This window comes from Chelonoidis abingdonii, chromosome 2 (assembly GCF_003597395.2).
Source record: "Chelonoidis abingdonii isolate Lonesome George chromosome 2, CheloAbing_2.0, whole genome shotgun sequence".
In the NCBI taxonomy this organism is placed as follows: domain Eukaryota; kingdom Metazoa; phylum Chordata; order Testudines; family Testudinidae; genus Chelonoidis; species Chelonoidis abingdonii.
This window is the reverse complement of record NC_133770.1, coordinates 68,637,990-68,651,146: the sequence shown is the minus strand read 5'-3', so window position 1 is coordinate 68,651,146 and position 13,157 is coordinate 68,637,990. Positions and strand designations below refer to the sequence as shown.

At 38.6% G+C, this 13,157-nt stretch overlaps 1 protein-coding gene across 1 annotated transcript in view; it reads right to left on the bottom strand.

Moving 5' to 3' along the window:
• CHN2 (chimerin 2) overlaps positions 1-13,157 on the bottom strand; it is a 210,837-nt gene that overhangs the window by 36,469 nt on the left and 161,211 nt on the right. Inside the window, exons 7-8 of the mRNA XM_032774881.2 lie at positions 12,097-12,174; positions 470-554 (exon numbers count right to left, since the gene is read on the bottom strand). Coding sequence (XP_032630772.1) covers positions 470-554; positions 12,097-12,174 — 163 coding nt within the window. The remainder of the gene's footprint in view (positions 1-469; positions 555-12,096; positions 12,175-13,157) is intronic.

Below are 13,157 nucleotides of genomic sequence, written 5' to 3'. Positions count from 1 at the left end.
CCTTTGTTTAGAGAAAAAAATCAAGTTTTCCAAAGGAAAATATAGCACCATCTTCTTCCCAATATGTTTACATATTCTTGTAAGGCCCTACAGGAGTCCAGAAACAATCAGGATAAGTAAAAAACAAACAAACAAACAAAAAAACCCTGGGGCTGCTAGTTTCTCTTTTCTTCATATATGAAAAGTGGAAAGATCTCCCTCCCTCTCCCCCCTTATTCTCCCCTGCTAACACTAGGACTGGATCCTGATTTCTGTGCAACTCCCATTCCTTATTATTATTGCTAAAATGTGTCCCTAGAGCGCAGCACTTCTTGAAAAGAGCTAAACTACAGCAAATTCAGCCTTTGGACTAATTAGATAGCAATTTCTTGTTACATTTTATGAAATTGTCCCCCATTCCTCCCTCCCGGAGCTCACTCTTTTATTCTTCAGAAGAAAAAACCAAGATAAATTAAATGCGTAAAACTACCTGAACACCTGACTCCCTGAGCGATGAGCCCCCACATGAAATTGGCACAGTATTCACACCAATGTGGACCTCGGAATGTGTAGACCTGTAATACAATCAAAAAAATGGGGTCAGCACGAGGCAGATGGTCTGACAGCTGGAAGAAGTGATAGAGATAAACAACAAAGGACTCAGTAGGAGTAAGTCTTCAGCATACAGTACACACTTCTTTCCAAAGTCTGTATGAAATAAATCCTGGGAAAATAAATGTGCTTTGATCTTTATGTTCTCTTATCTCACAATAGGCCTATCATAACACAGAACTGGATATTGTATGGCATAGAAACAAATTACTTTTAAAACATTTTTTTTCTGCCAGTTGATGTGTTTCTTTTGTGTCACTATGATTCTATACCTACACTGAGTTCAGTGCAGATGCAGAAGTGGTAACTGGGTCTAGTCCACTATCAAAATGGACAAAAATAAAATAATCCTAGGAGTTGTAGTGATTCCTTTTACTGGACTAGCTAAAATAAAATCAGAAAGCTTCAGAGATTCACCCACTCTGCAAACGACCATTGGAAAGAGAGGGAGATATTTTCTTCCACTGAATTCTCTCTGCTGGCATGCTGTGGCCAAACTCTGCTTTCCAATACGCTTTCACAACTGTTATTGATTTCAGGGGGACTTGATTAGGGTACTGAGAGCAAAATTTGACACCCCCCCATGCAGCTTCAAAGTTCTAATATTTTGAATATTGCATAGGTATTAGTACAATAGGATTATGGCATGGCTCCATCATGTGGGCATTTGCACCATCTGAAAAAAAGAATAATTAAGCAAAAGCCAAGGGAATCAAAAGGAGTAATGAACAATTTGTGTAGATATTCTAGGCAGAGGTTGAGCAATCATTAGTTTTTGCACATCTGAATAAATTACAGACATAGGCAAACTACTCCTCCTGCCAAACCACCTGAATAACTAATAGTGTCATTTTACTACAATCCCCACATCAGTATAATAAGGGGGAAATGGCATGAAAAGAGCAGACAGAACACAGTTTCCTCAGTTGCCTTTTGCACAAAACACTTGCTTCACCAACGGCATTTTAAAAAATTTATAATGGGGAATCTTTCTCTTATTTAAAATATGGCTATCTAGTGCAAAATTAACACTGGCACCTTTCGAGCCCTTTGCCATTGGTCTGGGAGAGTGTGCACTTAATTTTCATTGAGCAGCATGGTAAATAGTCAAGTATAGTCCTGTGTAAATGTACACAGCCCGGGCTAGATCTGCCTAGAGACTTTATTTAACAAAACATAAACTGTGCACACTGAGACTGCTAATGCTTTCTCTCTGTTGAGTAATCCTTTCCTTTCCTTTTCTTTTCTTTCTTTTTTTTTTTTTAAATTCCCTGGGTACTTTGTTGAAAGGTCACTACTGGCTGGGGAAAAAGTTTCTTCTTTTAATTTTAATAAAGTATATTTAGTTGGGGAAAGTGCAGTTATTGCCCTTTTCCAAATAAACGATACACAATTTTCAATCAAGGAGACAGCTTGCTAATATCATGGCCCTGCTAGGTCTACAGCACCACTCACAGCATTATTGCATTTTGCATTAGTGTATTGCATCAAGAAATCACAGCTCATGCAATGCAAAGATTTGTCATGTTATTATGAAATCAGAGCTCTCTGTCTGAAAATAATACCAAACAAAATTGTAAAAAAATACAACATACGTTATAGATTTTACTAACTGTCTTGGCCAAATCAACCAGGGTGACCAGATGTCCTGATTTTACAGGGACAGTCCTGATTTTTGGGTCTTTTTCTTATATAGGCTCCTATTACCCCACCCTGTCCCGATTTTTCACATTCGCTCTCTGGTCACCCTAAAATCAATATCTTGTGTAACTAAAGGCTTCAATAGTATTGCACCATTTGCTCTCAAGTTCAGTGGTAACAAAACTTGATTTAGTTGTGAATTGGTCCTGCTTTCGGCAGGGGGTTGGATAGATGACCTCCTGAGGTCCCTTCCAACCCTGATATTCTATGATTCTATGAACAGCTACAAACATATTCAAATATTTCCATCCATTTTTCTTGGAAAACACGTATTAATTAATAAACCAAACTAATGCTTCCCCCGACATTTTCCTGTTTCACTTTACTTTTTTCTGAAACGAGTTTGTATTAATTGATAACAACATTGCTATTCCTTGGCAAAATGAAGTATTTTTAAATATCTTACTTATCTTTCTAGCTTGATGATCAAAAACTACATTTTCACTTAGCATAGCTTGACAACAAATTACTCCTAATTATCCATGTAGTCAATAATTATGTAACTAATTGCAGCTGTAAAGCAATCGCTATTAAGCTTAAAGCAATGCTAATTTTTCCATCTCTTTTGGTACTAAAATGCTTAAACTGGAACATCTGACCAACTCAAATTGTACTTCTGAAATGTATTAGCTTTCACTAAAACATATACTAATGGGAAACACTTATTTGTAGTAAGCCTTGCTGATATGTGTGTGTTTCTATCGCTTCTTGCTCAATTCAAAGGTTGTCTTACAGGGATCAGCTAACATGCATTTAAAGCTAGATCCCCAGTTGGTGCAAATAGCATAGCTTCATTGACACTGATTTACATTAGCTGAGAATCTTGCCCTTGGAGTTTTAGACTTAAATTTTAAAATGTGGCCTCCAACATAATGTTGTGGGTACAAAATTGCAGACACAATTATTTATGACTGCAATGCTACCAATTTTAGATATGTAACTATAATGTGTGGGTCTGCACTTACATTTAACTATGAGCATGAAATTGTCTGAGGGATATCGCTAATCTTTAGATTCTCAGTATCTCTTGCTTCACAAAGTGTTACAAAAGCTAATGTTCTACGAAAGATGATTGTAAAAGGTTGTTCAGCATTATTAAAACTACACCACAGTTTCTATGCTATTTAAGGCCTGCTTGTTCACTTCACATAAAGGTATCATTTAAATGATCACACTGCAGAACAGGGGTAGACAACCTTTCAGAAGAGGTGTGCTGAGTCTTCATTTATTCACTCTAATTTAAGGTTTCGCGTGCCAGTAATACATTTTAACGGTTTTAGAAGGTCTCTTTCTATAAGTCTATAACATATATAACTAAACTATTATTGTATGTAAAGTAAATAAGGTTTTTAAAATGTTTAAGAAGCTTCCTTTAAAATTAAATTAAAATGCAGAGCCCCCCACACTGGTGGCCAGGACCCAGGCAGTGTGAGAACCACTGAAAATCAGCCTGTGTGCTGCCTTCGGCATGCGTGCCATAGGTTGCCTACCCCTGCCATAGAGTATTTAGAAGTTGGTAAATGGTCTTTTCTTGCCCAAATGGGAAGTGGTCATTATTATTTTCAGCAAGAGTTGCTCAGCACCCTCATCTACCATTGATTTTGATGCCCCAAAATTTCAGTTAAATTTATTTATTTAATGTTACTTTCACATCTCCATGTTTTGACTGAAATTACATGAGAAAGGCTGGTCTTGCAGCATTTCTGGTCCAGCTGAAACAGAGAAACACTGCTATCTCACAAGTAAAAAGCATGGTCTTTTGAGATTTTTAGATGAAATTTCAGGAAGTTTGGATAAGCATTAATGTAATTGAAGATACATATCTGAACTGTGTCTGCAGTTTGGCTGACCATTACTTTAAATGTCAATAAAAAAAGAAGGGTCTGTATTCTTAAAAATAACACTTCAGCTCAGACTGACTCTTAAGGCTGATGCTGAAAGTAAAGGTCACAGTAAATGAGAGTTTTGCCTGAGAAACAACTACAGAACTGATCCCGGAGCTATTTTCTACTGTGCAAGGGTTCCGAGGCAGTCATAGTATTTTGAGATAGGATGATATTTTTGGTCTTGTACCCGTGTCCCTATGATCACACTACTATCTACTGAATTGGGCATAGGCTTCTTGAAGTTATCAAGATAACTTTTTGAGTCTCCCTGCCCCCTTTCAGATTTTTGGACTGTTGAGTTAGTGTTGAGCTGCTTGTCTTTGCAGACTCCCTACCTTTAAAAAGAAACAGTAAGGGTCAATTCTCGATGTTAGCTGAGGTTTTGGGGTTAATATCCCCTGCTCACCCCAATAATGAAGGGATCTGATGTACATTCTGGTAAACCTTTTTCTTGTCTTTTCCCACCACTATTTAGCTGTAGACTGCAGGGGACTCAATAGTATTAATATTGCGTAAGTGCTCAAAATCCCATCACTTTGCTCCAAACTTACTGTCCAGAGATATGAGTTGTTTGTGAGATAGTTCAACAAAATGTTAGTCTAAAAATGTGTTTTCCTGCTTATTCCCTTCTTTAGTTTCTTCTTTTCCCTTCTCCCACTGTCTGACTCACTTTATTCATCTCCATGCCATCTCCTTTCATTTAACGTATTTATATCTCCTTTCTTTGTGTTTTTCTTTCTCTCCAGTTCTTTCACTGAAAAGGAGTTTCTTCTTCATATTAATCTGTCTCTCACACACACATATTACATTTTGTCTTCATTAGTGATGCTCTTCTCTGTTTCCTTTACTTTCACCTCTCTACTACCATTGCTTCCATACTGTCTCCTTAATGTCCCTTCCATCTTTCTCTGAGAATCTGCATGTGTACAATGCTTTACACAGCCATTAATAGTTGCAATATCACTGTGAGGTAGGTATTCTCTCTATTTCACAGATGAGGAAAATAAGGCAGAAAAGTTAACTGATTTCATGAAAGCCACAGAGTGAATCCATTAATAAAACAATACTACAGCAACAAATGAAGAACTGCCTTGGGCAGACATGTGTGCTCTTCATATGAAATATGCAGAGCTCCTTTCAGATAATTTTTTGGTTATCTAACCTGGTTTTGAGGCTTTTTTCCTTTCGTATCAAAAGAGAAGAAGAGATTTTCAGACTTTCAGTTGAAAGCAGGAACATTTTACCTCAGCTCTGGGGCCTGAACTGAATCCCTTTGAAATCAATAGCAGAACTCCCATTGGCTTCAGTGGGAACAGAATTGAATCCATTACCAGTTTTGTTTTGGGACAATGAAAATGCCACTTCTCTCAAAGGTGTAATTAAAAATAAAGACTTATTAAAAAAAACATAGGAGTGTACATGCCATAATTAAAACCCTTACTGCTCACTAAATTTTATATGTTGCAATGAACACTGAGGTCACTTCTAAAGTTCTACAATAATAATGGGCCAAATTCTGTCCTGCATTGGGCCCTGATACAAAAATAAACTGCATGCTGTTGTCTCGAGGCATCTCCTTTGGTCCCCATTGATGGTCCTGGGACTCTGTGCTGGCACAGGATTCAACAAACATTACTATCAATGTAGAATCGGGCACGATACCACTTGAAATCTGTGGTAATGGGAAATGCAGAGGACTGTGTAGTGTAATAATAAGTGAGGGCAGAATCTGGTCCTATGTTAATTTCTGTTATAAAAAGTGAGATCTGTTTTGTAAAAGGTAACTCTAGAATATATGCCATTCCGCATTTGCTGTGACTTGACTAGCTCAGGCCACGTCTCAACGGATAAAAAGTATGTTTTCTTCAGTTATGTTAGCTCAATTGAGTTAACTCCCTCCTGAGTCAATATCACAAGGAGCGGAAACATTTTAAAAAGTGCTAGCCTGTGTCTTTAGAGTATGTCGATAGTGGAGCTGGAGGTATAATTTCCAACTTGCGTAGACATACGTGCACTAGCTTTGAACGAGCTAGCATGTTAAATATAGCAGTATAGCCATGGTGATATGGGCAGCAAGATGGGCTAGTTGCTCAAATAAGTACCCAGGTTTCAGGGTAGGATTGCACTCCTGCCATTCATGCTGCTGCAGAGACACTTCACTTTTTAACATGCTAGCTTGATTAAAACTAGCATCCGTATGTCTACCCAAATTGGAAGTTACACCTCCAGCTCCAGTGTAGCCTTGCCCTTAGACTTCGATTCTGCAAATATTTACGTACCTGCTTAACTTTACTACCATGAGTAGTGCTATTGAAGTTAATGGGACTACTCAAGGTAGTGAAGTTAATCACTTGTATGAGTGTTTGCAGGATCAGGACCTTAATGAGAGTTAAGGGAACTTTCCAGTTACGTTAAGCTAACTGAAATGAGCTAATACAATTGAAGAAAGCACCTTTTTGTCCATCAAGACCTGGCCTCAAGGACTTACTTTCTTTATTGATATACAAGTCCTCTCCACTCCCAGATGTGCCAGCTAATGAATCTACTCCATTTTTAATTTCAGTTTCTGAACACTAGTCTGATACAATGTAAACTGTTCAGCCATTTCCAAAAAAATATAGGATGTTTGCTGTCATAGTTTAGGACCAAAAAGAATGGTCATGGGAAGGACTTCAACAGTTTGCTCTAATACAGGGTTAGATTGTCTGCTTTTTACACTGCTCCACACTGGCATTACAAAGGTGCACTGCTCCAAGGCAAGTTCTGGAAGAGATTGTGCCTGTGATACCTTGAGGAACTGCAGGGAGCAAAGGAAGGATGTGCATGCTAAACCATCCTTCTGTATAGTGCACCGAGCTCCCCACAGCAGGCCAGTTTTGCTGGTCTATGAGTAGGAGGGCAGGGTCTTGGTTCTAAATTTTCCCCAGCCTGTGCAGGGTCAATTGTGCCTCTCCGAGGCCACTAAGAAGGAGTGATCCCTTTGCTCGTGCAGTTACTTTGATGGGGCAAAGACAGAAAGTTTGGTTTTGCTCTTTTCCACTCCCTCCACCACTATACATACACATATATTCACTAGCATCTGGCATGACCTTCCTCACAATATTATTCAAATACAAAGTGCACGACAGGCTGTAACTTTTATACCAACCCCTCCATATAGTGATTTAAAATTCAACATGGATATTAAACATGCAAAACTCATCCTAGATCCTTTTAGTTAATTATTTAGCTTGAACACCTTAAACTTTGGGAGATGAAGCGTTAAAATCAGAAAAGATGGATCCATATCAGTGTCTCAGGTGTGCCTTTTTAAAAGGGCACAAGGTGGTCTAGATCTGGCTCTGAATTTTGTACCTATCTCTTTTTTTCGCTTGTTCCCTTTCTGCCAGTTTTACTTTGTTACACAATATTTCTAATCATTTAGACCAAATATGTAGCCTTTTTTTTTTAAAGACTCATCATCCCAAAAGGTTTAAATGTGCCAAGTTAAAGATTTTTTTAGTGTGCATTTATTGTCAATAACACATGCCAAACATTCTGAGGGACTTTGTCAGGAAATCCCTGTCCACATACAGCAAAATATATAGTACAATACGTTTTAAGTGTTCAGTAAAATAAAAAAGGGCAAAACACCTCTTTGCATCCCTGTGAAATAGTCCATTATATTTTACTTAGGTTCCACAGTCCCATATTAATATTGTGTACATGTCTATGACAACTAGGACTTAAGCTTCAAAAACCCTCCAACAATTTTCTCTTTTTTGTATTACTAAACTTTTTTATGAACGTGTCAGTAGATTTAAAACTTAAAGTGGTTGACTGTTTAATTTAAATATTTCACTATTAGCACATTGTTCACGGCTGTTTAGCCACTATGTGAATCTTAGTATCATCATATAGAAGACTGTAGATTTTTGAGTGGTGAGTAATATTTGTGTTGTTAAGTAAACGTAACACTTCAGAGTGACCTAGCTTTCTAGGTTACATTTTATTTTAAAAATGTTTCTTTCTTAAAATTCATATTTTGCAGGGCTGTCGATTAATTGCAGTTAATTCACGCGATTAACTCAAAAAATTAATTGTAATTTAAAAATTAATCATGATTAATTGCACTGTTATATAATAGAATACCAATTGAAATTTATTAAATATTTTTGGATGTTTTCTACATTTTCAAATATATTGATTTCTGTTACAACACAGAATACAAAGTGTACAGTGCTCACTGTATATTATTATTATTACAACTATTTGCACTGTAAAAATGATAAAAGAAATTGTATTTTTCAAGTCACCTCATACAAGTACTGTAGTGCAATCTCTTTTTTGTGAAAGCGTAACTTACAAATGTAAATTATTTTTGTTACATAACTGCACTCAGAAAACAACAGGGCCGCCCAGAGGATTCAGGGGGCCTGGGGTCTTCGGCAGCAGGGGGCCCCCGTCACCAAATTGCCGCCGAAGACCTGGAGTGAGTGAAGGACCCCGCTCCATGGGCCCCAAAAAACTCTCATGGGGGACCCTGTGGGGCCCGGGACAAATTGCCCCACTTGCCCCTCCCCCGGGCGGTCCTGGAAAAAAAATGTAAAACTTTAGAGCCTACAAGTCCACTCAGTCCTACTTCTTGTTCAGCTGATCGCTAAGATAAACAAGTTTGTTTATATTCATGAGAGATACTGGTGTCTGCTTCTTATTTACAATCTCACCTGAAAGTGAGAACAGGCATTCATAGGGTAGTTTTGTAGCTGGTCTTGCAAGGTATTTACGTCCCAGATATGCTAAACATTCGTATGCCCCTTCATGTGCCAGCCACCATTCCAGAGGATATGCTTCCGTGCTGATGATGCTCATTAAAAAAAATAATGCATTAATTAAATTTGTGACTGAACTCCTTGGGGGAGGATTGTATGTCTCCTGTTCGGTTTTACCTGCATTCTGCCATATATTTCATGTTATAGCAGTCTTGGATGATGACCCAGCACGTTTGTTTTAAGAACCCTTTCACAACAGATTTGACAAAACACAAAGAAGGTACCAATGTGAGATTTCTAAAGATAGCTACAGCACCCAACCCAAGGTTTAAGAATCTGAAGAGCTGTCCAAAATCTGAGAGGGACGAGGTGTGGAGCATGCTTTCAAAAGTCTTAAAAGAGCAACACTCAGATATGGAAATTACAGAACCCAAACCACCAAAAACCAAAATCAACCTTCTGCTGGTGGCATCTGATGAAAATGAGTATGCGTCAGTCTGTTCTGCTTTGGATCATTATCGAGCAGAACACATCATCAGCATGGACTCATGTCCTATGGCATAGGTGCTGACTCCGTGGGTGCTCCGAGGCTGGAGCACTCACGGGGAAAAATTGGTGGGTGCTCAGCACCCACCAGCAGCTCCTCGCCTGCCCCCAAGCCCAGCTCACCTCCGCCTCCTCCCTTGAGCATGCTGCATGCCTGCTTCTTCCCCCTAGCTCCTAGCGCTTGAACCGCGAAACAGCTGTTCACGCGGCTGGGAGGGAGTGGGGAGGAGGGGGAATGCGGTGTGATCGGGGAAGAGGCGGGCCTGGGGATTTGGGGAAGGGGTTCAATGGGGCAGGGAGGGGGCAGAGTTGGGGCAGGGACTTTGGGGAAGGGGTTGGAATGGGGGTGGGGCAGGGGCAGGGAAAGGGTGGAGTCGGGGCAGGACCGGGAGCATGAGCATCTGCCCGCGCCAGAGAAAGTTGGTGCCTATGTCCTCTGGAATGGTGGCTGAAGCATGAAGGGACATCTTAATCTTTAACACATGTGGCATGTAAATGTTTTGTGATGCTAGCTACAACAGTGCCATGCTAATGCCTGTTCTCAGTTTCAGGTGACATTGTAAACCAGAACTGGGCAGCATTATCTCCTGCAAATTGTAACTAAACTTGTTTGTCTGAAGCAAGACTCAGAGGACTTGTAGACTCTAAAGTTATACATTGTTTTATTTTTGAATGCAGTTTTTTGTACATAATTCTACATTTGTAAGTTCAACTTTCATAATAAAGAGATTGCAGTACAATACTTGTATTAGGTGAATTGAAAAATATGATTTCTTTTGTTTTTTACAGTGTGAATATTTGTAATAAAAAATAGATATAAAGTGATCACTGTACACTTTGTATTCTGTGTTGTAATTGAAATCAATATATTTGAAAATGTAGAAAATATCAAAATATTTAAATAAATGTTATTCTATTATTGTTTAACAGCACAATTAATCACACTATTTTTAATTGCTTGACAGCCCTAATATTTTGTTTATAGGTTAAAATAATTATCTAAAATTTGTTTTCAAGCAACGCATTTAAATATTTTAAAATAATGTGATTTACCAGCTAAACTTGACTCTTTTTGAACAGAAAGTAATAAAGGGTGTATAACAGCTAGATTGTGCAAAACCAGTGTTACTGGGCACATTTCCAGTTATAAATCAAAGCCAAAACAAGGGGAATTTTGAAGAGGAAAGGAAAGAATGTATAGGTCAAAGTGGAAAAAAGTCCCAGTCATGAGAAAATATTTCTAGTTAACCTAAAACAGTTTTCATGTTTAAATGATGAGGCTAAAACCAGAAAGCATAAAAGATTCTTTAATCAAGAAAAAAGGATAGAATATTTCTCCTATTTCTTTCAGTATTTAGTAGTGAGATAAATATTGACTTTTATGTGGGTGCTGGGTTAAGGAGAGGGAAAGGCAAGGAGTATCAAATATTGAATATAAAGTTTTACTCATGAATACTGAATTATTGATGAATTCCAACTACAGCACAGACATTGAATTTCTTAAGGGAAACACATAATAGATAAACAAAGAGAAAAGCATACTTGCTAAATAATTTTAATTAACATTAATTTCCCTTTTATTAAAAAGCCAGAAGTCAGCATGATAAAATACTATTTCTGATAATGAGTCAAATTATTCTGACAATGACCTAGATTATCATCCCCAGGGAGCATTAAGAAAATAGAGGAATTAAAGGAGTATAATGCATGTCTCTTCTCTTGTTTATCTCCTTTTCATTCCCCTCAGACACTTTGTATCCACTCCCAATTACCAGCAAACCACTTTTTGACAGCTCTGACCATGATAACTAGGGATTGGCACACTTTGGGACTACTCAGTCCTTCTGGCAAAAGATGTTGGAGCAAGATGACTGGGAGCTTAGTTTCAAAGACTGAGTCACTTCCCCAGCGCACACAGCATTCCAGACGCTGTGATTGAAAAAAGAATCTGATTTTGTGTCTAGAAGCCAGCAACAAGACAATCTGTTTAAGCATCCCTGAGTTTGTATAGCTATGCATTTTAGTCTGACAAGCAAGCACAAGCCTATATCCAATAGCTCAAGAGCATTTCCTTGGCATACGGTGCATGAACAAAAGATATCAGACAATACCACCACAACATGTTGTTTTATTGTTAGTAGGTACTGGGGCTTTCATAACTTTGTGCAAACAGAAATAGCACAAATGTGTATTGTTAAAATGGCACTTACACCCCACTATAAAAATCTAGATTTTCAGAAGTGAGATTTTTATTATCGGAACTGACACATTTTAAGATTAAGATGACCAATCTGAAGTATCATTTCCATGAAACAAATAAAATACATCTGGGTCTAAGGAGCTCAAATATAAATCTGTAATTTGGCAGGATCCAGTAGGTTCTTGACTTTGCTTGTGCTCTGAGAGAGAGAGAGATTGTTACTCATATTAAATAGCCCTGTCAGCATGTGTTAAGAATTATACAACCAATGGATCTTAACACAGGAAGAAAACTACTTTCTGAAATACTCCTCTTGGATGTAGCATAAAGAGTTACATGGAAATATATACTCTCAGTGTTTTTTTCCCTGTGTAAAGTTTTACAAATCTTTAAACCAGAAGCATTCCAAAGCTGTTCTTACCTTAAAATTGTGTGCTTTTTCATAGTTGAAATGGTTGTCGTTTTGAGTTAAAGCTGCTCTTCTGACCAAAGAGGTGATCTGTGAATAGGCAAAGAGTTTCAGAGGTTGCCATAACAGTGCCCCCTTTACTCCTGCCTTAACCCCCAATGCCACTGCCAGCAGCTCTTGACGTTTCCTTCCCCGCTTAGACTTGTGAACAACAGCACAATTTTTCTCATTTTCAAGCCACAGATCCTCAGAGAACATAGTGCTTGGATCCCAGATCTTTTCCCTATCTTCCTCTAAGGCTGGGAGGCTTACTGTACTCAGGTTTGTCCAACTGCTTCTAATGTTAGACAGCAGATTTGAAGCAGCTGCAGCCCATTCTGTAGAGACCTCTGGCATGTGACTTGAATGGGCTGTCTTGTGTGATGGAAGGAGCTTCTGCATCTGAATAAGTAACGGCCTGTTTTGTGCTATTTCTTAAGGCAGACGTGTGCCTGAAACAATAGTCAGAATTCATGTACTGAACAAAACTCCCCCTTCCCCTGCAGCAATGGTATCCAGCAAGACACTGAAGAAATACAGGCAGGGAGACAGCTTTACGGCCTCATGCCACAACAAATTTCAAAGGAAAGATCACTTCTAGTTGGTAGCATGTTTAAAAAAAAAATGGCTCTGATGCTGCATCCAATTACACTCAGACCTGGAGATTTATGAGCCATTCTGATCTGAACACCAATGGATTAAACCCTTTAAACCCTGATGACTGTTTAATCTTGCAGAGCTAAAAGCTCTTCTTTTTCATATCCTGTGCAAGTGAAAAACCCAGCAGCACTCCAAAGATTAATAGCATTTCTGTGGCATGCATTTTGTTGGGGTCCACTTAGCAGTGAGCAATTAGATAACATTCAGTAAAATTTGGAAACTAAGCCCCCAGCCATTCAATCTGATCACACGGGGAGACCCTTAACGCGTGCACAGGCCCATAGAAGACAACCGAGCTCTGCAGAGACGCAAGGGGTGCATCCTGCACAGATCGGATGGCAGGTCTGGGGCCTAAGTGGCACCAGTCCAACTGT